Below are 24,510 nucleotides of genomic sequence, written 5' to 3'. Positions count from 1 at the left end.
ACGAGGCGTTAGCTGTTTGGTTCGTAGGGGTTGGGAGGGCGATCAATATTGGAAGTGGCCAAACCATAACGGCGCAATGAGGCGCCGTTGCCGTTCTAGACACTGGAAGAGTATGCTTGGCAAGAAACGAGACCTCGCGGGAGGGCATGGGACGGATCAACGCGCTCTGGGCGTCAGCCATTATCAACCAAACGGGGCTGGGGAGGCTGAAGAGGGTGCAACGGATGGGCGGAGATGAATGAGATCGATGGACTAGACGACCGATGACAGAAAAAGTTAGTCCTGTGAGACCAGCTCAAGAAAGGCGCGCGCAGGGGGGCGTTCGGCATCCCAGTTGTTCAGGAGGCGGCTTTGGGTTGTCGATGATGCAGAAAACGTGTCTCACGGGGCCATATGCAGTCCATTAGACCCAGTACGGCTCAACTGTCGTGTCTCTTCACAGAAAGCAGAGAAGCAAATATAGTCGACGATCAAGCACATCAGTGCACAAAAGCAACGCGCTGGGCCTCGATGGACTACAATCAGGTCACTCGGGCGAGTATCTCAGCGTGCCGCTGATAATTGATTCCAGCCAGGGACCTGGTGTACCAACCGCGGTTTAGATGGTCAGCAACAAAGAAACATGTTATCGAGGGACCGATACTGCGCATACAAGGCCATGTTGTTGTCGAAGGTGGCAGTGGGATTGTGTTGTGTGAGTTGGTCAGTGACATGGCCCGTTCAGCGGATGCGGCACAGGCATGAATATCGTCGCAGGGATCAGGAAGCTGAAGCACACCGTAGTCTCTTCAGTACTCCGTACGCTTCAGAGTTCAGAGTGAAGTGGGCACAGGGGTGAAAGAATTACGGGCAGGGTACCTTGGTTTGGGATGTCGGCGCTCGGTCTTGGGTGTTTCCGGGACTTATACAGACGCCGAAGCAGAAGCAGAAGCAGATGTAGGTGGATAGCGGGTTCAGTTGATGCTCCTGATGTGGGTTGAACGGAAGGTTGCCGCTGCTTCGAATGAAGATCAAATCGACGTCACCAGGGGAGACGCAACAGAGCTAAGAATAGGACCAATTAATGAAGGATTGAGCGACCATCGTTGATGATGGTTCGTGACCTGAAACTAGTCGGGCCAATGTCGCAGTATTGCACACGCAAAAGAAGATGCGAAAGTGCAATAGTGACATGGGGAGTAAGGTTGGTGGTGCGATACTCGTATTTGATGCGTAGCCAGACAAGTGTGCTCTGCGAGCTCTATACGGAGGCAAATTGGAGAGAGAATGAGGATGGAGTAGAAGAGCCGGCAGTGGGGTTGACAATATCTAAGCAACAAATCAGCGTAAATGGGTGATTGAACAGGGGCGTACAGTAAGAGGGATGGATACCCGTGTGTTCCAGAGGCGTGCGCGTCAATAGAAGTTCGGGGTCCCGTTTGAACGGGCTGTGCCTAGTGCGGCGTACCGAAGCAACGAAGCGAGGATTCGGAGCGGCAGGGGAAGTTTGGATGCGTACTCTGTAGGCAGGCTGGAGGTAAGGTCAGCGAGTGACACAAACTACCTACTCTGTACAACGAAACCCATGCATGCACAAACGGTGGGCCGTTCATAACTATGACCACTTGGAGACACCTGCCCGGTTTAGTCTTTCCTTCTGCTACCATGATCGCTGCAGAGGTGGAGGGCAGGGTGACTGGGAAGGCGCCAGAAACCTGCAGGGAGACGGAGGGGACAGGGGATGCGAGCACATGAGCACGATAGGCAGGGTCTAAGACCCCATTTCCCCCCAAACCGTACGGACGGATACATACATAAACTGTCAATTATGCGAGGTGGAATTAGGACGAAGGAAGCCAGTCACGTTTTGGAGGAAGTGGGATAGCTGGATACAGATAATTGCGAGTCAAAACCTTCAGACGTTTTCGTCCTGTCGTCGTTAACTTATTCGAAATCCCTCGTCGGTCTCAACTATTTGGGTAATGACCAAGGAGGTTAAATCGCGTTTGCAAACCTAACTATGAGCATATGAAATCCCAACCTTCATCGTCGGTGATCAGTGCGTGCGAAATGTGTTCTACCGCGTTGTTGTGGCTGCGACGGCAGGCAAAGGGGGCGAATGCGAATCATGAGTTGTGGTCGTCATCTTAGCAGCCTTGGTTACCCACTTGGCAGGTGGCCCTGCCCGGACGCAAAGGAGGACCCACAACGTCAGTGTTCGCTGGTATGACTAGGTAGGTGCTTCCCGATCATACCGACAGCACCGACAGCACCGACTGACGGGACGTGATCGTCACGTTGTCATACTCCAGCTCAGAACGTTGGCAGGTTTGCCGACTACGTGTGTACGAATACTGGCATTTTGTTCACCTGCCACCAGGCCATACTGCCGATGATCTACCTCACCCACTGCATGCTCGTGCACAACTTGTTCATGATGCACGTAACTTTATGCTATGTGGGTAGCTAGAATTAGGTGAAGTTGGTAGCCACCTACCCAAGTTGGGGGCAGCTTACAGGTAGGTACTTCGATGGCTGGGGTCCTCCATCCAAGTGAATGGCTTGCTGGCGACCACCGCGATGCCCGGGATAGTCCCGTGGTAGACGGGAAGTGGCAGAGTGGCTTTTAGGTCGTCGGAGCGGGCAGGCACTCGGAGACCTAACATCATCATCATCACCATCGTCGTCGGGGAGCAGCCTTTTAGGCGCGTTCCAGTTCCAATATCCAAGTGTCCAGGCGGTTGCACTGCCCCTACCCCTGCCTGCACTTCTCGCCATGAACCGGACCCATGTCCTCCTCCCACGTTCCCACCCCTTGTCCTTTTGTCCTTTCGTTCTCCCCAAACCAGCTGCCAACCAGCGCCCACCTCCGGTCTCCTGTCTCCTATCACTGCTAGTCAGTGTGGGTGAAAGATACTCACACTCGCAGCTGGACCTAAGGTACTGCAAGTTCGACATCTGGTCCCTGTCACGCTCGAACCGTCCAATACCACCCATGCCATCCGGCCTGGTCCAGTCCTGGTCCCTGTCACTGGTCATGGCCAATTCTGGTCCCCAGTCTTTTGCTGCCCATCCTATTCTCTGGCTGGTCCTTTTTCTCGCTTTGCCGCCTCCGCCTCCCAAGCGGTCTCGCTCTCCTTCTCTCCCTCTCGCGCGCGCGCTATGCACCTGCGCCTGCGTGCCTCCATCTGCTTGCCCGTTCAGCGCCTGCCACGATTGGAAAAGACTCAAAGCCTTGGGTGCTCCGCTGCTCGGCTTCCATCCGTCGCATTCTCTCCTCTCTCTCCTCCTCCCCTCTTCCTGCCTTGACAAACACACCCCTCTGTCAACCCAGCTCGGCTGGTTATCTACCTCTCGCTATCACGAATCCTCTTGACAACCGTCTAGTCTCGGACACACGATCACGAATCATTATCCACCCGCTACTGGAAGGGAATCCGCATCTCGACCTCGACAGCATCGCCATGACGTTGAGTGACATCTAGAAGCTCAACGATCCGTCCCGGCCTTTCTCATTTGACGTCCTAAGTTTGATTGCTGCCAGCAATCAATTGATAATTGCTGTCCCGCATTCCTCCTGTCCAACCCTTCCAAGCTGCTGCCGCCGTACATCACATCACGCTTGCTCGCTTGGATTCCTCAGCAGGCGCTGCGGCCCTGATTGCCAAAGTACTGTCTCACCACCCGACAAATTCAAACTACCCATCCAGCTCCAAATTTGGCAGCTACTGTCTTTGGTCGTCAGCGGCCTGAAAGCTTCACGAGAAATGGATTCGTATGTCTCTCGTCCAACAAACTCATGACGCTCCATCTTCTTTCTCTCGTCTTTGCCTGCTCGGCTTAACAATCTCTTGATCTGCCTTGCCGTTGTGCAATACTCTCTGCTCATTCTTCTAACAGATGGCACTTACTAATCTCGTCTGGCATAGTTTCATCGCCGTCGCTGGCTGGGCACAACACACCAGCCCTCAACCCGGCGGGAGACCTTTTGGCCACTTCAGATCCCTCTCCACCATGGCCCGATCACCGTCCCCCAGCCCGAGGGCTACGAGAACTGCGAGTAGAGCACCGTCCGTTGCTGATATGTCCATTCTGTCTTCTTCTGTTGCGTCTTCACCGGCGCTGCGGCCTACGACAATATCATCTCCAGACGATGACGGCGAACTCAGCACCTTGCCAGATCCGCGCAGCCGAGCTATGAGCCCTGCAAGCGAAGCCGATACTGTCCATCACCCCGATTTAAACGACGAAGTTGCCACTTTGAGCGCCAAGTTAATCAACGCTATCAATCATCAGACGACTCTTGATGACACACTCTCTGCTACGAGGCAGGAGTTGGAAAGAGCACGCGAAAAGATAAAGCACTTGGAGGAGCAAACCGAATCTCAACGGGAAATGCTTGCTGGCGACATTTGGATTCGTCGGAAGACCGCAGAAGATGAGAAGAAGACAATTATGCTCCGTGTTACGCAAGAGAAGAAGCTACGGGAGGACGCCGAGAAGGAGAAGAAAAGAATCGAACAAGAACTGGAGAACCTGACCACGGCCTTGTTTGAAGAGGCCAACAACATGGTCATTTCTGCCAAGGAAGAGGCGCGACTGGAGCAGGAAGCCCTTCAGAAGAAAAACGATCACCTCAGGTCTCAGCTGGGCGATATGGAGGCCTTGCTGACCTCGCAGCAACAGCAACTTGCTGATCTCAAACACGTCATGGAGCAAATGACCGCTGGTAAAGAAGATACTATGACCGGAACTGCTCCCTCCTCGCCCGGCTTCAGCAAACTAGATATTAAAGACGACGAGGGCCCGGAGGGGTTTGTCGCCTCGCCTCCTGCGGACCCGACTACGCCGACTTATCCTACGAGCTTGACACATCTCATCCAGCCAGTTCTCAGAACCGACTTGGGTGCATATGAGGATTTTGTCAACCTCACACGTTTGTCTCGGAATCGCGCGGGAAGCCGTGTTTCGTCCGGCTCGTTCAATGGGCTTAACGGACTCGGCCTTGGTATGGGGGGTAGCACTTCGAGCGCCCATCCCTCCAACGCCTCAACTGCTTCTCTGTCTACCACCGGAACCCCTGCAACATCGTCGCCACAGACACCCAACACCCCGGCCTCCGTCTCAAGCGCAGCTTCATCCAATTTGGGGCCGCCCCCACCGGCTCTCAAAGAAACAAAGTTTTTTAAACGTGTCTTGGCCGAGGATGTCGAACCGACGCTCCGACTAGACATTGCCCCGGGTCTTTCTTGGCTTGCGCGTCGCAGCGTTTTGAATGCTATGAGTGACGGCTCGATTGTAGTCGAGCCAATTCCTATCAATGCGCCGTTTGCATCACTTGTCAAGCCACAATTTTACTCTTGCTCTTTGTGTGGTGATACCCGCAAAGACGAGGAGCACCTGCGAACTTACCGCTTCCGAACGAGCGAGTCCGACACAGCACAACGGTATCCCCTTTGCAAGTATTGCTTAGGCCGTGTGAGGTCTACTTGCGACTTCCTCAATTTTCTACGCATACTGAAAGACGGTCATTGGCGAGCGGATGATGAGGACGCGGAGAAGGCAGCTTGGGAGGAGAGTGTTCGCCTGCGCGAGCGAATGTTTTGGTCTCGCATAGGCGGCGGTGTTATCCCAGCTGGCCATCCTGTCACTTCCTCGGATAAGAGCCCAAGAATCAGCCAAGAGAGTGCCTCTGTGGATGCTGCACCAAAGACAGCCGCGACGGCAGTAGAAAGCTCCGGCGACGACGCCACTCCCTTTGCCACCCCTTCAGAGGAGACCGTGATTCCGCTAGACCCGGTGGCCTCGCCGGCTCGGCCAGAAACACCTTGCCCCAGTCATCGAAACTCGATACAATCTTTGTCACCTGGGAATGATGACATTACAGCAATGGAGAGAGACAGACATCTCTCTATCAACATCCCCATTACGCAGAAACAGCAGCCTATGGTCCACACCTCCGAATGAAGCATGGCAAAATGGCAGGTTTCAATGGAGCAGAGCGTGTTTACGTACTCGAGTGGACTCAACTTATCACACTAAATACCTCAAAGTCCATCTTCGTCACACAACATACCCAACTAATTTTCAATACTGTATTAATTATATTGAACTGCCACAGAAGCGCGAATGCTGGGGCTACTAATGATGGTAAAAGGGAGGGAGTAAGGCGGGCTGTAAATCACAGAAAGTGACGTCTAGGATGGGCCAAGGCAGATATCACGTTCTTTTTGTCTTGGGAACTGGCAACGGCGTTTTGGAGAACAAAAACTGTGTCAACTGCAATATACCTTTTTGACGGTTGCTATCAAAGGAGCAAGTAGGTGGTCCACACCAGGCCCCCTTTGCTAGACAAACATGGAATGGGAATGACGAGAGAAAGGCACTAGATCATTACCGTCTGGTATTAATGTTAATGATCATGATGTATTGCAGCATTATGGTCCCTCACAAGGAGTTATGCTGGTACACTAAAGACTTGAGATGTGTTTGCTTGATACTGATATGGACAGACATGAAGGGGATTCTCCTGTTCATCGCATCTTCTCTTTCACCAGTAGACTACTATTGCCAAGAGACAACAACGTATGCCTAGTAACAAACCCCTCTGCCCTGTGAACCATAAATGCACCAAGTTCTTGGAGTTTTCATTCGGATTTCGCAAGGTTGGACAGACACGCAGGACATCCCTTTCTTGACTTTACAAATGAAACAACTGAAATTTCTGGGTCCATGACCCAACCGTCGCCATCTCAATCCCACCTTACTTTGCTACATCAGCCAAGGGTATTTTGTTGGGAAACTTGGCACATGCACAGCTCTTTTCCCTCACAGCCGTGCTCGGTATACAATGAGTGGTTTTAGGTCAGAGAGAGAGTAAAAGGGAGAGAAGAGATGCAGACACTGGACATCAACCCCCCTCAGGAGCACATGACTTCAGCTATACCATCACAATTCAAAAGATCCTCCCAACCTCAGCCTTAAAGCTCTTCCTGAGCAGTAGCCTCCTTGCCGCCATCGCTTGCAGGCTTAGCCTTCTTCTGTTCGGCCTCCTTTTGACCCTGGACGCTCTCGGCGACCTTGGGAACGGATGAGTCTTCGGCCTTGGCCTTCGTCTCAGGATCCACTCCCTGAACATCAGGATGAGGCGGGGCAACGTTGCCGCCTTGCTCTTGCGGCCAACCGCCCTCGGGCATCTGTACTTCGTTTCCACTGGCGTCGACGACGCGTGTCCGCGTCTCATATTTTGTCTTGAATTCGACCTTGCCCTCCAATGCCTTGACCTGCTCTTCGTCGAGGAGGTTACCGTCCTGGTCCCGGTACTCGACCTTCTCCTCACGGGAGAGCACGTTCTGAATCGGGACACCGGAGATGGCGGCCTCTTTCAGCTGCTCGTTCAAGGCATCACCGATGGGAATCTGACCCGCTTGTCCACCGATAGGGGCGGCGGGAGCCTCGGACTTTGCGGGTGTTGGGGTGGCACCAGAGATAGAGGATTTGTGGGTGAGCAGTGGCGTATACTGAGAGTACTGTGATGCCAGAAAACCAAGTCAGCGCCAGTCCAGTACCTCCACATATCCCAAACGGTGGTTTTCCGAACACACCACGTCTCATTTGGCTATAGATCCTGTTCATAATGAATATGGCCCGACCCTAACGAATCGCCTCTTACAAGCCTTCAAAGTCCTCTTTCCGGCATACCTCTACCCGGGACAAAAGCAGTGATGTCACTTACGTTATCATGGAAGGTGTTGCAGTCGAAATCCCACGAGCTGAGGACCTTGACACGGTTGCACTCAGCCTTAGTCCAAGGGTTGCCGTAGGCCAGGGGAGAGAACAGAACGAAAACGACAGCTGTGAGAACCAAAAAGGCGACAGCGCTGACGCGGTTGACAATGGGGTTGTTGCGGATGCCACCAAGCGAGATTCGAGCAGTCGCAAAGTCAAAGGTCGAGCAGAATGCCATGACAGCGAAGTAAAGAGCCGGGAAGTAGTGATGGAGGAAGAGCTGACGGTCCATCAGGTAGAAGGGGAAGTAGTGGAAGGCCCAGCCTAGCACGGCAGTGCCTATCTCGTAGTCAAACCGCTTGAAGATGGTGTTGGAGTAGTCATTGCAGTTGCGTTGCCAGCGAAGGGTCGCAATGCCCTTGAAGAGAACATAGACAACGACGGCGAGGGTAGAGCTCCACCACACGATGGGGTTGCCCAGCAGATAGATCTGACGATTATCCCTGCCCCAGAAGTTGATACCACGCTTGAGAATCGGCCACGCGCTGGGACGAGAGTCCCAGGCGTGGGATTCGACCAAACCGGCATTGGTCTTCCACATGACCTTCTGAAGCTCCCAAAATTTGCCGAAGAAGCCCGGATTACGGTAGTTCACCTTCTCAACGTTGTCGCCAGTCAACTGGGGGTGCTCGTTGTACTCGACATACCACAGACTGTTAGGGAGCGTGCCTCCTCTAGCGCAAGTGACCTCCTGTTGCTCGGAAGCCCACTCGGGGAGCTTGACCTTGTGAGAGAAAAGAACGCAGCCAGTCATGATGTGAACCAGTCTGAATTTGGTCTCAATGGTGCGAAGGCGTTCCTTGGAAACAGAGCTGAGCGACTTCTTCTTGACGATCTCAATTTTGAAGAGATCGTTGGCGTCACCCTCGAAGCCCTCGTAACCGTAAGCGGAAACCTCGTTTTGCCAGTCAGCCTCCGTTACAGGGGGGCGGACGTCATGAGAGTGCAGACGGCGGAAGGTGGGCATGTGGTACAGGCGAACGACATCGCCGTCCTTGATGAAGACGGGCTCAGGGAGGTTATTCCAGGCCTGGGTTCCGTTGATCTGTTCGCCGTTGATTCCGAGGGGCTGTGTCTGATTCTCGAGAAGCCAGAGATTGTTCTCGTCCTTGTGGGGGTAAAGGGTGATTTGCTGCTGCTTGCTACCGGTGGGATACATGAGCGGGTGGGAGTGCAGGTAGCCTCCCTGAGTGTTGACATGTCTGATGCTGACACGGCTGCCAAAGGCGACGTCGGCTGCGACATCCTGCATGCCTTTAGAATTGAGTGTGGACTGAAACTCGGAACTCATGAAGCCGTCACCGTCACCCGGGTTGACCAGGCAGAGGAAGTGGATGGCGAACATGGCCATGTAGAAGCCCAGCGGAATGATGACCAGGGCAAAGGCACGAGCCATAAAGTGCTTGGCCCAAACGCGCGGAGTGACATTCCTGGTGTCTCCGAGGAGAACCCAGAGTTGAATGAGGGTCAAGCTTCCGACCCAGGCGATGGTAAACAAACCAACCCACTTGATGCTGACCGTTGTTCCTAGGCCCAGACCGGTCATCAGCAACCAGAACCACCAGCTAAGCTGGAAGGCCTTCTCGGGGCCTTGCTCGTGCTGGTTGGTGAAGGATTGAAAGGAGAGAGCAGTGAAGGCGGTCGCAACCATGAGCGGGGAGTCGAGGAGAATAAGACGGGCCTGAGTAAGGAGACCGTTCTCTGAGTAAAGTGTTAGCAAATTACTTCCAAGAAGGGAGAGTGACAGGGTCTTTGTACCGAAAATGATCAGACCGGAGCCCATCAGAGCTGTTGTGGTGCGACATCCAGTGGCCTTCAGAGTGAGGAACATGAGAGGGGCCAAGAGGATGCCACAGACAGCAGGGAACATGCGCATAGCAACGTAAGGGACACCGGGCTCGAGGTAGTCCTTGCCAATCTCCTTGAAGTCGAAGTCGCCGTTAAACCCAGCCAGCCAACCGGTCAGCGCAATCAGCATCTTGGCCAAGGGCGGGTGAACATCCATGAAGAATTTCCCCTTGATGTATTTCGAAGCGAAGCCACCGAAACTAGGAGAAGACAATGTTAGAGATGGCGCGCAACGTGATAGCGCGAGTATGAGTGTTCTTACTGAACTTCGTCAAAGACGACGCTGGTGGGTTGATAGATGCGGAAAAGGCGAACAATGGCGGCGAGAAAGGTTAAGCCCAGCATGATCTGATAGTCGGAGACGGGCAGGAGAAAAATATCGTTGTCCTCCACACCGTCGGATTTGTAGCTCGACTCGAGCTTGACGGGGGCCTTGCCATTGACGCCATTGGCAGGCTTCTCAAGCTTGGGGCTCTGGGAGCGAACGGCTTTGGTGGCGGCCATCGTAGACGCGGTATCGATTGAGTCGTGGGCGTCGGGACGTTGTGGCAGGGAGGTCGTCCCCTCAGTGTCAAAGGCGGCGACAGCTGCTTTGCTCACAGCTACGTCGGACAAGAACAGCGAGCGGAGTGGTCGGCGCCTAGATCAAACAGGGCAGCGGTTTTCGCCCGTACCTAGGTAGATCGGTTTGCAGAAGGGTGGAACAGGAGATCAACGAAAGTCGAGAAGCGAAGACGAGCATTAAAAAGTCGGCATGAGGCGAAGGAGAATGATGGGGCGGCGACCTTGATGAATGGCCCCAAAGGTGTCGGTAGAAGGAGGAAGGGAAACACAGAAAATATGAGGATTTCTTTTTTGCTAGAAGTTGGGAAGGAAGAAGAGACCAGGGGGGATGGGGAAAATAGAAGTCAGGCTGGTGACGGATAGTTTGACCGCGGAAGCTGATGACAGCTGGGGGAAGGCCAGGCTGGAAGGGAGGATAAGGGGGTCAGGGTCAGAGTTGTAGCTTAAGTGGCCTCATCCCATGTGGTTTGACAGCCATCAATTGGTTAAAGCTAGGGCCCGGCCTGGGAGATCCCTCCCACATCTTCCATGCCCCATCCATACCCCCCTTGAGCCCATCCACACCCCCCTTCCTGCCTACGACTTCCGTAACCCCCGCTCCCCGTGGTTGAGACAGATTCAAGGTAACAGCTGTGAAGTTGGTTCACAGGATGGCTATGAGCTCGGAAGCATCCATGGCACCGCGCTTCTCCAAAAATCTTGTATCGTGTGACGTTACAAGAGTCCGCCTTGGCTTAAGTATTAATGAGCGAATGGACGCGCTTCGTAGCCCAGGGAATAAGTAGAACGAATCAGTCTACGGATGCAGTTCACTTGCTACGAACCGTATGTATTATATCCATTGTTCACGACTTTGTAGAGTTAGTCTGGCCTGCCACACTGTCCGAATCCGTCTAGCCAGTCAGTCAGGCCCCAATCTGTGAAGTGCGAATCCAGGGACGCGTACGTATCCGTATATTAGGCCACGCCCCGCGCGGTTGACAGCGTGTGGGGCTGTGGTATCACCTACCGCATTGCACATGTCTACTTTACATGTGCAGCCTGCCCATAGGTAGTCCGCCGGCGCCGGCATGAGAAAGCATTGTGCTTCGGTCCCTTGTGGATGGGAGATGGGAATAGCTCTGCGAAGGCCAAAGGTGTCCTGTTCAACAAGACCAAGCTTGGTACTGATAAGAAAGTTCTGGGCTGATGAGCTACAGCTTATCTTAGCGCAAGCCAGCCGTCTGTGCTTTTTTAACGCCTAGATGCATGGCGGGAGACATGCTGTGGCTTCTATTGTTCTCTTGCGTCTGGTCTCTGCAAGGTCAAGACAAAAATAAAAAGTCCAGTTCCCCTACGCATGTCATCCACTCCTGATGTGCCTGTGGCCAGTGCACCGATTTAATGCGGCTGAAAAAGAGACGGCATGCCTGTAAGGCAGTCAATCGGCAACTCTACTATCGACGTAGGAACCTTACCCCAGACCGGCGGGTTTTCCTCCCAAGGAATAGAAGAGAAAAACTCCTGTTTCCTCATGCATCACAGGCGTTGCTATCGATAGGCAAGTAAGTAGCCTATAGGTATTTTCACTGAAGCCACCTTGCCCTGCAAGCTATGCAGGGCAAGTTGGAATCAGACTCCAAAGCCCGCAACGACCTCCCTTCATTCCCTCATCTCATGCCTGTCATCATCCGCCTGGCCTACTCCCTTGCTTCCCGTTCCGTGTTGCAGCAAGCCGACTTCGACTAGTCATAAAGCCTGCTTGGCTCTCAACCAAGACAAATGAGCCGATGACAACTGCAGCTCTTGCCTGGCATCTTCTTTTCTTCGCCCTCTGATCATGCCAGCCGTTCGTGCTCTTACGGGGTGGATAAATACTAAGGCATGCTTGTCCTATCGACAGTAGCGATGAAAACTTTAGGCTGTTCGGAAAAGTTCAGACCCGTCTTCCGTGTTGTGTTTGTTGGTACTTGACCTGGACTGTGCGCCGTGTTATCAAAGCACTGCTCTGCTGACTAAGGACTGAGCTAACCAATCTGGAGGTCCGCTTCAGATCGTCCTGGTGTCTCCGAAAAAGTGAATGAGAAAGGCCTGAGAGCTTTGTCTTTCTTGTCTGACTTCTATCAAGAGCTCCACGCGCCGCATCCTGACGACATCAACCCAAGCGCGCGCGCTTCCCACCCAACATGGCCTCAACCACAACCAACGGCGATGCCACCGCCGTGCTAGACGAACTCAAGCCTCCCGCCGGAGTTGTCCTCCCCCCCCGTGAAATCCGGAACGTTCTTGAGAAGACTGCGGGCTACGTTGCGCGAAACGGCCTAGTTTTTGAGGACAGGATTCGCGAGAAGGAGCGTTCCAACCCCAAATTCAGCTTCCTTAACAACACCGATGCATACCATGCATTCTATCAATGGCGACTAGATGAGATCAAAGCCGGTCGTGGTACTGCTATCGCTGCGGGCCGCGCAAACGAAGCCACGGCCCCTGCCGAAGAGAAGCCCAAGGGCCCGCCCAAGCCTCCCGACTTTCAATTCTCCGCTCGTATGCCCCGAATCAATCAAAAGGACCTCGAGGTCATCCGCCTGACTGCTCTATTTGTCGCCAAAAACGGCCGTCAGTTTATGACCCAACTGGCCCAGCGCGAGGCCGGCAACCCCCAGTTTCAGTTCCTCATCCCCAATCACACATTCCACAACTTTTTCCAGCACCAGGTAGATCAATACACGGCATTATTGAGGGCCAGTGGACTGGGTGGTGAAGGGGGGAAGTTGGAGCAAGAGCGCATTGCTCATCTTCAACAGAACATCGATGACAAATACCACGTCCTGAGTCGCGCGAAGCAACGCGCTGAATACTCGAAATTCCAGGAAATCGAGAAGCAGAAGAAGGAGGAGGAGGACGAGAAGAAGAAGCTCGAATTTGCACGGATCGACTGGAACGACTTTGTGGTTGTCGAGACAATCGTTTTTACCGATGCAGACGAGCATGCGAACCTTCCGCCCCCAACGAACCTCTCAGAGTTGCAATACGCGTCACTGGAAGAAAGAAACAAAGCTTCGATAACCAACCTCCGCATCGAAGAGGCTATGCCGACTGACGAAGATGCGAACTACAACGCTTACCCGCACACCTCCCACTCCCAAACTCTGCCAGTGCATACGGGGTATGCGCCCCAGCAGCCGTACCAGGCACAAGCTCCGGCAGGACACCAGTCATACCAGAACGGGCCCTCACAGCGTTCAGCAGAAGAAGAGGAAGAAGAGCGAAGGATCCAAGAAAGAACGGAAGCGCGCAATCGGGAGCAACAAGCGCGGGCTGAGGCACGTGGAGGTTCTGCTCCGATGAAGATTAAGGAGAACTACGTGCCAAGAGCACTACAGCGTGCGGCCAACAAGCAGAGTGTCCAGATGGCGCTATGCCCGAATTGCAAGCAGCAAATCCCCATGGATGAGCTTCAAGATCACATGAGAAGTAAGTTACACCCTGTACATCTACAAACAGCCCTGCAATGGTGCTGACAACTGTCGCAGTCGAACTTCTGGACCCTCAATGGAAGGACCAGAAAGCAAAGGCGGAAGCAAGATACGCCACGACCAATCTGTCCACGGCAGACGTTGCGAACAACTTGAAGCGCCTGGCAAGCCAGCGAAGCGACGTGTTTGATGGCGTTACCGGTCATCCTATATCTGAAGAAGAAGCTTCCCGCCGAAAGAAGGCCGCGATCCACAGCTTTGACGGCAATCCAGAAGGGAAGAGCCAAGCGCACATTAGCCACCTTCACAATCTGAACGTCGAGGAGCAAATCCGTGCTATTCACCAGAGGTTTGCCGACAAGAAGTAGGCTGATACGGCATAACGACCATGTCGTAAACATGGAACACAATCAACCAGTCGATCACCACCGTTCGATGTCACACGCAGCTCGGACCTGGTTATCAAATCCTCCGTGGCTTGTCTGAATACATATGGCCACGAAGGGGCTACCCTACCTCAACGGCCCACGGCAGCAGACACTTATGTAAACATGCATAGAGGCTCGGCCTGGAGGTGAGAATTTGGCGTTTAGTGGTTGTTTGCTTGCATTCAGAGGGCTTATTTAACGCACCAGAATTCCTCCTTCAGTCCAAATACACAATCGCCGTAATCGGTGCGATGCGACGGGAGGTGGTTGTCCAGAATCACGGATGGCCACCACCCAGGAGATGCAAGCTTGGTCCTTTAGAGTGGGCATCAGATTGCATGTTGCGATTATTGTATTTGTATGCAGGCGTATGCGAGTCGTAAAGGCAGCGGGAATGGATCAAGATCGGTCGGTGGAGGACAATCTGCAATGTACAGACAGCCTCAGAGTTTGAGAAGTGGGCTAACTAGCATACATGTAGCACTACCCGAGAAATCTAAACGCAATCCGTCTCCATTGGGCCCTTTTGGTTGTGATTTTACAATCTGTATGTGTTGACTATGTGTAAGTCCCATAGTCGATCGCAGGGAAAACGTCAGTTCAAACAGCTTTGTAGGTAGTCGCCCCCCCACCTGCTCAATCGGGCACCGCTCCCGCTCCAGTTCCGAAGGGCGTCCCCACCTCCCAGACGTTGGTACATCGGCTCAGCCTCCTGCCTTGAAATGGCTGAATCGGCCCTCGTTGCGGCTGCGGCCGAGCCTGGGCTGGTCACTGGTGATTGCTCCCCCGCAAATCCCAGCTAAACAACGCTGTGCGTCCTTGTCTTTCTGTCGTAATCGGCCACATTCGCACCTTTCCCCCACCTTACTTTCCCACCTCGACTTTTCGCCAAAGCAACTTAACTTCGACTACGACATCACCACCACAATTTCCAGATCGCAGCAGTCCACATAGTGTTTCAGTCACGCATCGCGAACCAGGAAGACGAGGACCGGTTCACCCACATCCAAATCGACAAGAACGTCAGTCACTTCGACCCATCAACACACCGTCTCCTGCGTCGACAACCCTCCTTGGGAACAGGCACCTCGACGACCGAATCACTCTCCGTTGGGAAGCCGCCAAAACGGATTCCAGAAGCCAGAACGCCGCTCGCGCGACCAGCGCTGAGCCTACCTCTCCCACATCCCCGACCGGTTCACAGACGGGAAGCCAGGCCTCGCCGCGCTTCCATCGGCCCATCATGCAGGCAATGCCGGACAACCGACAGCAGTCATTCGACGAGATCTACGGCCCGCCCGAGAACTTTCTCGAGATCGAGGTGAGAAGCCCGATATGGCTCGCAACAGCCAGCACCAACAGTAGCAGGAGCCCTCCCCTTTTGGGACCATCCAGTTGTCTCCCTCGCTCCGTTTACCCAGCCGCTCTATCCCGCATCCCCCGATCGCCCGTAAGTCCTTCCTGACACTCCCCGGTCACAGGTCCGCAACCCCCGAACACACGGCATGGGCCGCAGCATGTACACCGACTACGAGATCGTCTGCCGCACCAACATCCCCGCCTTCAAGCTCCGCGCCTCGAGCGTGCGCCGCCGCTACTCCGACTTTGAGTACTTCCGCGACATCCTCGAGCGCGAGAGCGCCCGGGTCACTATCCCGCCTCTGCCCGGCAAGGTCTTCACGAACCGCTTCAGCGACGATGTCATTGAGGGTCGCCGCGCCGGCCTCGAAAAGTTCCTGCGCATCGTCGTCGGCCACCCTCTGCTCCAGACAGGCAGTAAGGTCTTGGCCGCGTTTGTGCAAGGTGGGTTTCGTACTTCTTCCCGATGAGAAAGTCCATGATTGACTGACACACGAAAACAAGATCCCAACTGGGACCGTAACGCGTGGTGACTGAAGCTCCGGCTCAGCTTCTCCTCGTCAGCTTTGCGATCGCCGAATAAACTGCGCAAACGACAGCCCAAGCATCATCGCATCGATACTCAGCTAGAAGGACTGACAATGAAGAGCTCACTTTCCTATGAATGATCATCTGTGTTGGGAGGAGGGACAAGGTCAAAATTGAACCGAGAGGTGGTTTCATTCGTGGCGTGGGTGGACTGGTGGCCTAGGATGTCTATCTTTCTCCCATTTTCTCTGGTGTGGACTTTGTGGGCTATGTCAATGTCTATCCCTTTCCCATAGTCTTTTCCCTGGTTCATGTTTTACTTTCTTATATCCTTCCCTTACGCCGAGCACGAAACCCGCCGAGCCAGGCAGCATCAGCGTTGCTTTTCTCCTCCGGAGAGGGAACCGAAGAAATTGGCGTTACAAAATTGAGAATCATGACCACTGGATAATTTGCCTATGCTATCCGAGTAGCGAGTCATACTGTACGAGGGTTACATTTATTGTAGTTTGAGGTTCGTGTTGCGTTGTAGCGGGCGTACGAGCTTCTCCCTCTCTGTATCCTGTGCAAGGCATGTGTTGGTTGAAAGCACAGCTATGCAGCAGCACCGTTGCACTGTCGGCAGTGCAGGTCATCTTTCCTTGCCATGTCGTCTCGCCAGGAAGCTTTAAGTCATCGGGAGGACTACTACTAAGAATACTTGCCTCCCATCCTGTACACCGCACGAGGGTATGAGGCAGCTTGAGAGGGCTGGTATTATGACGCACAGAGATGCATGCCCCTGGCGTCAGTTTGTACTTCGACCAGGTGCGTTGTAAAAGACGCTTTTCTAAGTGGAGGTCGCATACCACCGTTGAACCATACCTAGTAAGGGCCGGCGACTAGGTACTCGGAGACGACTAGAGGATCCCTCATCTCCCGAGAGCGGCTGTGAACGATGCTCAGCCAACCTCACTCTTGACACAAAGACATTGGAATTTCTCTTTCCAATGGAACGTTGAACCTCGCTCTTGAAACCTAGAACATTACTGTAGCGCCCGGAAACGAGCGATGGGAGGAACGACTTGCTCCTTTGATGTTTAGTTTCCATGTCGTAGTAGGTAGGTAGGTAGGTAGGTAGGTGATGCCTCTGATTTGGGTTTTTGTAAATACATTATTGTACAGAGAATGCATCCTCCGTCAGAGGATGTCTCTGGCCTGTTGGGAAGCTATGGCCAGGTGCAGTATTTCATTCTTGGAAACATATGTGCTTTTGACCTTCCCATGAAACGCCACCTGATGCTCCCGCCCAGATGCCTACGAGACTCGGTAGAAAACCGCTTTTCCTCGGCGGGTTAGCCATCCCAACCATGGGACCTGTTTCCCATCAAAATCAAAGTCTAAAGTCGCTCTTGTTCCGTATCGTACATGTAGGAGTGGTTCCCCCCTGGGGAGCTTCTTTTGAGTGCCAAGTTGTCTGCAACGTGAGGAGGATGTTTGTTGTTACGCCAAGCTTTTGCTGAGTCCCTTCGTCTGTCGGTTCGTCCGTCTCAGAGTTGCGATTATCATCGATAGTTGGCGGTTTGTGATTCATATAGTACAGAAGGTTGTGTTTTTACATCCAAAATGTTCCGGATCGTCGCAGTTGGTGGGTCTGAGCGACGCGCCGGGGGTAGTCGAGGAGTGCTGTTGAGCCAGACCATCGTTAAAACGATGAATGGCTGATTGTCGCCGTCCATTGTCCGAGCCTGCAGGACCTCTCCCCTGCAACGAGATTACAAGCTCGCGGCGGCTTTATTAGGGGCGCCAAAGATGCGCAGCATGCCCTCGTACATACCGAACATGATGGCGGCGCTGGGGACGGTGCGCATTAGGTGAGGGGTGAGACCACCGTAGAGTCCCATGAAGCCCTCTTCAATCCATACAACGCGGAAGCACTGCCAGAGGCCAGTGTACTTGAGTTGTCCGTTGGCTAAGGGTGCCTGTCGTAATCTTGTCCGTGCAACCTAGGCCAGTAGTGTTAGCTGCTTGTCTCTTGAAAAATCATTGAATATGACTCCATACCTCGTGAGGATAAGCCAAGATGGCCGCGACCAGCTTAGCACCGCCAGCAGCGCCGGCATTCCCCATCCAGTCCACTGCTTGGTCCCAAAACGTCTTTTCCCTTCCGCTCGCGACAATGCGCTCCTCCCTTGCCGCCAGTCGGTTCTTGATCTGCTCATAAAGTACCCATTGCAAAGTGCTCTCGGCCACACCCAAGTAACTCGCACTCATGCCCTTGTACAGGCCGGTGAATCCTTCCGTGCGCAGAACCTGCCTGATACAGTCCATACTGTTGCGATACTGTCGCCTGTGCAAGCCGCCCTTCTGTTGCGCGACGTTCTTGTCAAGCTGCAGCCGCGTTTTGACGAGCCAGATGGGATTCGTCACCGTACTCGTTGTGATGCCCGCTAGTACGCCGGCTGACAAGTGGACCCAGGCCGACTCATTCCCCTCGTTCCCATACTCAGCGATCAAACGCTTGCCATTGCCGTAGGTGTAGAAATTGATGCTCCTAGCAGGGATGACGCCGACGAGGTTTGGGCCGAGGCCCTTGAAAAGCGCGCGGGGCCCTTCAATCTTGTAGACGGAGCCGAGAATTTGAAACGTTTCCCGGAGGTGAAAGATGGCTGCCCTAAAGGGACTCATGGTGCCGACGGCCTGGGCGCGGGCCTGATGGGAGGCCCGGAGCTGGGCTTGGTAAAAATCGGACTGTAGACGGGTCTTGAGGACGTCGAGGGGTGCTGTAAGGGTCGCTGCTGTCATGCCTCCGACACTAGAGAGAGGAGAAGAAAAGAGATGTCAGTTTCGGAAGAGAGACACGGAGGGAGGGAAAGGTTCAGAACATACCCTCCGGCGACAAAGTGCACCCATGACTTGGCAAAGGGCGACTCCTTTTCGCTCACAGTGGGGTTCTGTTTTGTGTCGGGCATGATGTCGCCGTTCTCGCGGGAAACGGGATATGAAGTGGTATCCGGCGCCCGGCGTGTGGCCGGCCTATCGCCCGTTGCAGACATGAACTCGGTGTGGATGGGAGAGTGAGCCATCAGGCGAAGAGTGGCGACAGAGAAAGGGAACCAGCTGAATCAGAGGGAAAGGCGAAGCGCGGATGCGAAGGGATGAAGAAAGGAACCGGGCTCTCAAGCAACATCGACTGAGAATGCTAAGAGAATGGCGGTTTGCGACAGATGTCGGTGTCTATAGAACGAGGACTGCTAGGTTAAGATCATGTCGTGGGAGGTGAGAGAGCAACTCGTCATGGATGATGATAGGAGAGACGTGGGCAACTTTTTTTTTCCTCCTTGCTTCGATAAGAGAACGCGCCAGGCGGCCGGCGCTACGGCCTCTCAGGTAGTCAGACTGGACCGTGCTCGACCCACTCTGACCTGTCAAGTACCCACCAAGGTGGTGTAGCAGCAGCATATCAAGCAACCGCACATGAGATCACCTACAAAACATACATAGTACAACAGGCTTGTTGCGTAACCATCATTATGCGATTTTTCTTATTTGGCTCAGTCCCACCTCGCAACGCGCACACACACACATTATTTCGCACATACGCACACTATATACATCACATACGCACTCGATACGCTCTCTCGAAGCCTTTCCGTTGGTCCCTCGCTTCTGAGACTATGTGTTGATAAGGCGGTCCAAACTGTAATTTACCACATTCGTCCTCCACCCAATTCATGTTTGGCTATCGTCCAGCCATGCTGCTCGCAGATGTCGTTGAGTTGGCATCGCGGGCATCAGCAGCAGCTGTTGCCGCTGACGCCATGTGACTGAGCAACAAGTCTCTCTTGATACTGGGGAGCTGTTCTCCACGCTGCGGCTCTAGCATCCATGCCTTCTGGTTCGGGGGCGGAGGCTCATGCTCCACGTCCATGAAGCTGCTTGTTCTGCTGCGAGACCCCTGGTCTAAAGGCGATCGTTGGTGGTGGTCTTGCTGCCCTCTACTGGCTGGCCGAGATGCATCTCCTCCTGGCATAAGATTCTTAGAGGCCGGCGGCGCCTCATTGGACCGACCGTCGTCTTGTGTTGGGTCATATCGCAGCAACCTCACCTGTGCTTGGTGCACCGGGCTCTGTTCGGCGTGTGCTTCGTCGGCACTGCTACTCGCCTCGCGATTGAGCCAGGCAATTTCTTCCTCGGTAATGGTTTTCCATCCACACTTTGCATGTTTCTTGGTGCAGCCCTGACAGGCCGTGAGATGTTTGATGCATGGAGACTTGAGTCTGCGACAGCGGTCGCATGGTGGCCAGATTTGGTCGCCCTTGTTCAGTTTTTCTATTCTTGCCGTGATGATACCTCTGTGCGCCGATGACGGGTCATATGACAAGTCTCGCTGCGGCACAACAGGGGTATGCATAACAGCTGGGCGGCCTTGCAAGGGAAGTGAGTGCGGATGAGGATTTGTTGCAGGTGGCGTGTGTTGGCCAGTCGAGTGTGCTGTCTCGAGCCCAGCGCTGGACGGAACTCGAGGAGGGTAAGCCTGGGAAGACGACAGAAACTGCTGAAGCAGGTCGGCGTGTAGGTCATAGCCAGAGCCGTGAGGAAGATGCCCTCTGGCATGGTTGACAGACTGAAATGCGGAGCTGCTCCCCTGCTGGCCGCCATGGCGTGAGTTGATGCCGGCCCTCCGGCCGCTCAAGTGATAGTTCAGCTGACGCGCCCTCTTGGCAATTTCATCGGCCTTCTTGATGAGAACCTGCAGTCGCTGCTCCACGATCTCGAGCGTCGCCACTTCTGCCGTCTCGTCTTCTTCCAAAGGGGCCGTCGACACGCTGGAAAACCTGTCCAACGCGCCGTTCATGATTAGGCGCCAGTCATCTTCCAGAATCTGGACTTGCAACCCATTGAGGTAGAACTGGCAGGTGCGTTCACCGTCATGGCCCGTCGTCAGGACAAACTTGTCGGGGTTCGTCTTGGCGAATGTGACTATGTCCAGCCAGCCCACAGGCGCTGTGCCATAGGCAGGCGGTGGGTTGGTGATGATTGGGCCCTCAAAGGCTCCTTCCATCGCCTTTAGCAGACGAGGACCCGTCAGCTTGGCGCCCAAGTTGGCTGCGAGACTCTCGTGTCTGTTGAGAACTCCTGTCGTCGATGATTGAGCCTGACGTTCCGTTCCGTTCGCACGGGTCAAATAAAGGGAAACCATACCTTCATATTGATTCAAAAGGCCAAGCACGTCAGAGAATGTTTCAGGTTCTCCTTGTATCAGCTTGAGCCTGCAAGCGCTGGCTTTGGAGAGGTAGTTGATGATGGATGCATTGCCTTTCGAGTTAATAATTAGCAATCGTTTAACGGACAGCCGAGACGAGACGCAGTGCGAGCAGGTGAGACCGGTGGGGATATTATTCCATGGCAAGACGGTTTAAGCGTTGCCAAGGGGCTTGAACAGAGCCGCAATAACGAGCTGCGATGCAGACGGATAAAGACGACTGAAGGACGGAGTTGGAGGGGGGTAGGATAGAAAACAAAGTGCGGGCGGCGCTGGCTGGCAGGCCGGGGCGAGGGATCAATGGCGAGTCTAACCTCGATTGCCTCCGGGCGCGACGACGACGACGACGACGACGACGACAAGATGCAGTTGATGGACGAGATCGACGGCTCATGTTTTTCCGCGCATGGTTTTGCTCTTGTTCTTTCTTTTTGGTTTTGTTGAAAGGTTTCGGCCTTGGTTCACACACACACTGGCGCACCGCACATACCTGACTGAGGCGGAGGAGGCTGGGGAATGCGATCAGAATGAGCAGGCTGCGCGCCGCTGTCGTCTGCGTCCCGTTTCCGTTTATGGGGCTCTTGGGAATCCTGGGCATGCGCCATGGCGAGAATGTCACCGGGGCCAAGATGGATGATCCCACGAGAGCGAGCTGGATTCTTTCTGGTTGCGGCCCCCTTTCTCCCCCGTCAAGAAAGATGATAACGTGAAGTAGTTGGTCACCGGAGCGTGTGTGAGACGTGAAGGCTGAAGAGCCTCGGAGTGTAACAAGGGGGATTCTGGAATTTGAGAGTTGGTTAGTTCATGGCGAAGCAGCACCTTATGAGATGGTGGTGGTGGCGACTGGTAAGGGCCCAGCAAGGAATGCCTCAGGTAGCAGTAACGGGCAGGAGCTGGAGCTTGAATAGAGCAAGCTTCGACGGAAAGATGTGCGAGAGAATTATTGATCGAGAGGGGGACGAACAAGGCGGCAAAGCCAAGAATGACGGGGGGGGGGAGACGAGGTTGAGAAGGGTTGGAATCGGGGTTTGTTTTGGGATTTGTACGGGTGACGGTGGACTAAACGGGGCGCGGCTACACAGGACGGGACTGGCAGGAATGGGGCGGGACACGGGAGTCGGGAGACTAAGGTAAGGTGGGCAAGGTACCTAGAGGTAAACACAACTTACCGGCTGGCACCTCACTGAAGGGGGGAGGGATAAACGGAATAGTAGCGCCGAGAGATGGAGGGAACAATAAGAGTGAAGCAGACGGGATAGGATGGGGGAACTCGGGAAGGAGGAGGAAGCAGAGAGGACTCCGTCCCAGAGAGAAAGAGCGGGCGGGCGGCGGGGGCGCAGCTGGAGGAGACAGGCGGGTTAACGATGAATTGTCCAATGAGAAGGAGTGGGCCAGTGCCGTGATCCCGCTATCAAAGCTTCAGGTTAAGCGCTGCCGAAGTTTTCTGTGTGTCGTGAGCATCGTCCGAGTGAGAAAGCAGGGGACGAGGGAAGGAAGAACTAGCATGAGTGAGTGAGATCGGGACGGTGAAAGTGAGGTAAAGAGAGTGTGTGGACGCTGGGAAATGCAGTGCAGAGGAGTCGAGTGGAGCGAGTGGCACCTCACAAGCCGCAGGTGCAGCTCATGGTGCAGCAAGGGCGGAGGGAGTTCCACTAAACAGATGGAGCCGGGGGTGGGAGGGGACCCGGCGTGCTTCTTTTCCTTCGTCGGGGGAGGGAGGAGTCTAAAAAGCTTGGACGGACGGAACCCGAGGACATTTGAGACCAATTCAAAGAGGCGTTTAATGGTCGATGGGAGTGAGATGACGTTGGCTACCTACCATAAGATGAATGAGGCGGATGGGAAGTGTGTGAAGCGATGATATTTGACGGGAGACTGCAACAACTACCAATTCAATCGCGGTAAGGAGATGCGAGGCAAGGTGGTGTGGGACGGAATAGTCAAAGGTGAAGGTGAAAGTGAGATGCGAGGCAACGCGGCGGAATGTGGTGATGATGCGCGTACGAACCGGGACGGGCACCCTCCGAATTGCAGCCCAGTTGGGTGGGACTTGTTTGTTCAGTAGATAGTACACCAACGATACCATCAAGACACCGCCAGAAGGACTCGAAAGAATAAAAATCAAGGCCAGGTCCAGGCGGTGGTGTAGGGAGCTACATCTCATACTGGGCTGGTTTGGATTGGACTGGGCTCGGGGCTGCGTGCCCAAGGTTATCTCTCCTCCCGCCTCCCTCTCCCCCTCTCTTCCTTTTCCCTTGCTTTCCCTTTTCTCTTTTCCATTTCCCGTCCTTGGTTGTCCGAGAAGCCTGCTTTTCATTGACGATGGTGTGGACTTTGCTTGGGCCTTGGGGAGGTAAGGAGACCCTGGCCGTTGACGTTGCGCGGTTTTCCCTCCTCACCGAGTCCTTTTCTCGAGCTGATTCTTCTTGCTTCGGCTGACTCCAACGATGGAAATGTCGCAGTAGCTTGTCCTAGATGAGGAGGTGAAATCGGCAGTAGCAAAGGGATCATGGGCAACAATAATCTTGGTAGTAATTCATTCCATCCACAAGTTTCGAGGTAGTATGTCCGGGGGTGGCGCGGGCATCCGGCGCAACGAAGAATCGGTTTGAAAAAGAAGCAGATTGAGCGACTAATATCAGGTAAGATGAGTAGATGCCGTATCCGTATGTTGTTGGACTCCTTATGTAAGACAGTGAAATCGGCGGCGGCAGCCCTATGAAGGCTTGGAAGCTGAAAGGCTGGCTGCGAGCCAAGAAGGGGGGTTGACTCGACGGGGGGGGGAATGCGACAAGTGGGCGGCGAATCGACAGCCTCTTCGAACAAGAAGGGGTGACTTTCGCTTGCGGGTTTTTGATCGTGAGGCAACCGGTCGATGCACTTCACCGGGCCGCGGACGAAACAAACCCCTCTCGCAAGTAGGAGGCGCCGGGAAATGTAGAAAACTGGAGGTCGGAACAAGCCAGCAGTAACATATTGTATTACAAGCGGAGAACAGGGAGCCACCTAGTTTTCCCTGAAAGGGGATCCAGGAAGAGACCCGACTCCAACACCATGCATGCACAGCCCGAATACTGGGGTAACAGAGGCATCCAGCCAGCCAGCCAGTCGGCATTGAGTGTTTTGAGAGGAGAGTCTCATCCCGCCCACTCCTCCCTCTCACTTGCTCAAGAGGGGAGGGGAGGGGAGGGGAGGGGAGGGAAGGGACTCGAGGGAGAAACCGTCACTAACAAACAACCTTGACAAGGGGAAAGTTGGCGGGTGGGAAAGCCAGCGATGATCCTCACCTGCTCACCTACCAACCTGGGTCACCGAG

The 24,510-nt window shown here is 54.1% G+C and overlaps 8 protein-coding genes across 8 annotated transcripts; 4 read left to right on the top strand and 4 right to left on the bottom strand.

The window, feature by feature from the left end:
• The first annotated feature begins 3,164 nt into the window (after window positions 1–3,164).
• CDEST_14635 (Putative GDP/GTP exchange factor Sec2, guanine nucleotide exchange factor RAB3IL/RAB3IP/Sec2) lies at window positions 3,165–6,410 on the top strand. The gene is made up of 2 exons (XM_062930791.1): window positions 3,165–3,754; window positions 3,909–6,410. The coding sequence occupies exons 1-2, from the start codon at window positions 3,747–3,749 to the stop codon at window positions 5,944–5,946; spliced, it is 2,046 nt and encodes a 681-aa protein (XP_062786842.1). The 5' UTR covers window positions 3,165–3,746; the 3' UTR covers window positions 5,947–6,410.
• Window positions 6,411–6,461: 51 nt separating this feature from the next.
• On the bottom strand, window positions 6,462–10,577 carry CDEST_14634 (Putative glycosyl transferase family 39/83, glycosyltransferase 39, Mir domain superfamily). The gene is made up of 4 exons (XM_062930790.1): window positions 9,878–10,577; window positions 9,526–9,815; window positions 7,715–9,468; window positions 6,462–7,508 (listed from the first exon to the last, which is right to left on the bottom strand). Exons 1-4 carry the CDS (start codon window positions 10,117–10,119, stop codon window positions 6,960–6,962), a joined length of 2,835 nt encoding a protein of 944 aa, XP_062786841.1. The 5' UTR covers window positions 10,120–10,577; the 3' UTR covers window positions 6,462–6,959.
• Window positions 10,578–11,080: 503 nt separating this feature from the next.
• CDEST_14633 (uncharacterized protein) lies at window positions 11,081–11,525 on the bottom strand (the record flags this gene model as incomplete). Its single annotated transcript, XM_062930789.1, has 2 exons — window positions 11,081–11,419; window positions 11,517–11,525. The coding sequence occupies 2 exons, from the start codon at window positions 11,523–11,525 to the stop codon at window positions 11,081–11,083; spliced, it is 348 nt and encodes a 115-aa protein (XP_062786840.1).
• A 730-nt stretch (window positions 11,526–12,255) lies between these two features.
• CDEST_14632 (Putative splicing factor 3A subunit 1 domain, SWAP/Surp superfamily) lies at window positions 12,256–14,228 on the top strand. Its single transcript, XM_062930788.1, has 2 exons — window positions 12,256–13,632; window positions 13,692–14,228. The coding sequence occupies exons 1-2, from the start codon at window positions 12,345–12,347 to the stop codon at window positions 14,000–14,002; spliced, it is 1,599 nt and encodes a 532-aa protein (XP_062786839.1). The 5' UTR covers window positions 12,256–12,344; the 3' UTR covers window positions 14,003–14,228.
• CDEST_14631 (uncharacterized protein) lies at window positions 14,186–14,759 on the top strand (the record flags this gene model as incomplete). Its single annotated transcript, XM_062930787.1, has 3 exons — window positions 14,186–14,208; window positions 14,270–14,626; window positions 14,679–14,759. The coding sequence occupies 2 exons, from the start codon at window positions 14,186–14,188 to the stop codon at window positions 14,514–14,516; spliced, it is 270 nt and encodes an 89-aa protein (XP_062786838.1). The 3' UTR covers window positions 14,517–14,626; window positions 14,679–14,759.
• A 25-nt stretch (window positions 14,760–14,784) lies between these two features.
• Window positions 14,785–16,409, top strand: CDEST_14630 (Putative PX domain superfamily protein; the record flags this gene model as incomplete). The annotated part of the gene is made up of 4 exons (XM_062930786.1): window positions 14,785–14,802; window positions 14,862–15,383; window positions 15,544–15,865; window positions 15,926–16,409. 4 exons carry the CDS (start codon window positions 14,785–14,787, stop codon window positions 15,952–15,954), a joined length of 891 nt encoding a protein of 296 aa, XP_062786837.1. The 3' UTR covers window positions 15,955–16,409.
• Window positions 16,410–17,061: 652 nt separating this feature from the next.
• On the bottom strand, window positions 17,062–19,246 carry CDEST_14629 (Putative mitochondrial carrier protein). The gene is made up of 3 exons (XM_062930785.1): window positions 18,818–19,246; window positions 17,993–18,743; window positions 17,062–17,934 (listed from the first exon to the last, which is right to left on the bottom strand). Exons 1-3 carry the CDS (start codon window positions 19,012–19,014, stop codon window positions 17,704–17,706), a joined length of 1,179 nt encoding a protein of 392 aa, XP_062786836.1. The 5' UTR covers window positions 19,015–19,246; the 3' UTR covers window positions 17,062–17,703.
• Window positions 19,247–19,444: 198 nt separating this feature from the next.
• CDEST_14628 (Putative zn(2)Cys(6) fungal-type DNA-binding domain-containing protein) lies at window positions 19,445–24,100 on the bottom strand. Its single transcript, XM_062930784.1, has 4 exons — window positions 23,203–24,100; window positions 21,685–22,693; window positions 21,134–21,247; window positions 19,445–21,067 (listed from the first exon to the last, which is right to left on the bottom strand). The coding sequence occupies exons 2-4, from the start codon at window positions 21,797–21,799 to the stop codon at window positions 19,671–19,673; spliced, it is 1,626 nt and encodes a 541-aa protein (XP_062786835.1). The 5' UTR covers window positions 21,800–22,693; window positions 23,203–24,100; the 3' UTR covers window positions 19,445–19,670.
• Window positions 24,101–24,510: the final 410 nt, after the last annotated feature.

This window comes from Colletotrichum destructivum, chromosome 10 (assembly GCF_034447905.1).
Source record: "Colletotrichum destructivum chromosome 10, complete sequence".
Classification (NCBI taxonomy): Eukaryota; Fungi; Ascomycota; class Sordariomycetes; order Glomerellales; family Glomerellaceae; genus Colletotrichum; species Colletotrichum destructivum.
The sequence above is the reverse complement of the archived record's forward strand: the minus strand, read 5'-3'. Positions and strand labels throughout refer to the sequence as shown.

What these genes read in the sequence shown, in the direction of transcription:
- CDEST_14632 (XM_062930788.1), top strand. Translation starts at nt 12,345, where the DNA reads ATGGCCTCAACCACAACCAACGGCGATGCCACCGCCGTGCTAGACGAA. An exon ending in GCTTCAAGATCACATGAGAA is followed by an intron (nt 13,633 to 13,691) that starts GTAAGTTACACC and finishes CAACTGTCGCAG; the next exon opens with TCGAACTTCTGGACCCTCAA.
- CDEST_14629 (XM_062930785.1), bottom strand. Translation starts at nt 19,014, where the DNA reads ATGGCTCACTCTCCCATCCACACCGAGTTCATGTCTGCAACGGGCGAT. An exon ending in GTGCACTTTGTCGCCGGAGG is followed by an intron (nt 18,744 to 18,817) that starts GTATGTTCTGAA and finishes TCCTCTCTCTAG; the next exon opens with TGTCGGAGGCATGACAGCAG. An exon ending in TCTTGGCTTATCCTCACGAG is followed by an intron (nt 17,935 to 17,992) that starts GTATGGAGTCAT and finishes CTACTGGCCTAG; the next exon opens with GTTGCACGGACAAGATTACG.
- CDEST_14628 (XM_062930784.1), bottom strand. Translation starts at nt 21,799, where the DNA reads ATGGCGCATGCCCAGGATTCCCAAGAGCCCCATAAACGGAAACGGGAC. An exon ending in GCCTCCTCCGCCTCAGTCAG is followed by an intron (nt 21,248 to 21,684) that starts GTATGTGCGGTG and finishes TTAACTCGAAAG; the next exon opens with GCAATGCATCCATCATCAAC. An exon ending in CCTTTTGAATCAATATGAAG is followed by an intron (nt 21,068 to 21,133) that starts GTATGGTTTCCC and finishes CATCGACGACAG; the next exon opens with GAGTTCTCAACAGACACGAG.
- CDEST_14634 (XM_062930790.1), bottom strand. Translation starts at nt 10,119, where the DNA reads ATGGCCGCCACCAAAGCCGTTCGCTCCCAGAGCCCCAAGCTTGAGAAG. An exon ending in GTCGTCTTTGACGAAGTTCA is followed by an intron (nt 9,816 to 9,877) that starts GTAAGAACACTC and finishes GTCTTCTCCTAG; the next exon opens with TTTCGGTGGCTTCGCTTCGA. An exon ending in CTCCGGTCTGATCATTTTCG is followed by an intron (nt 9,469 to 9,525) that starts GTACAAAGACCC and finishes CACTTTACTCAG; the next exon opens with AGAACGGTCTCCTTACTCAG.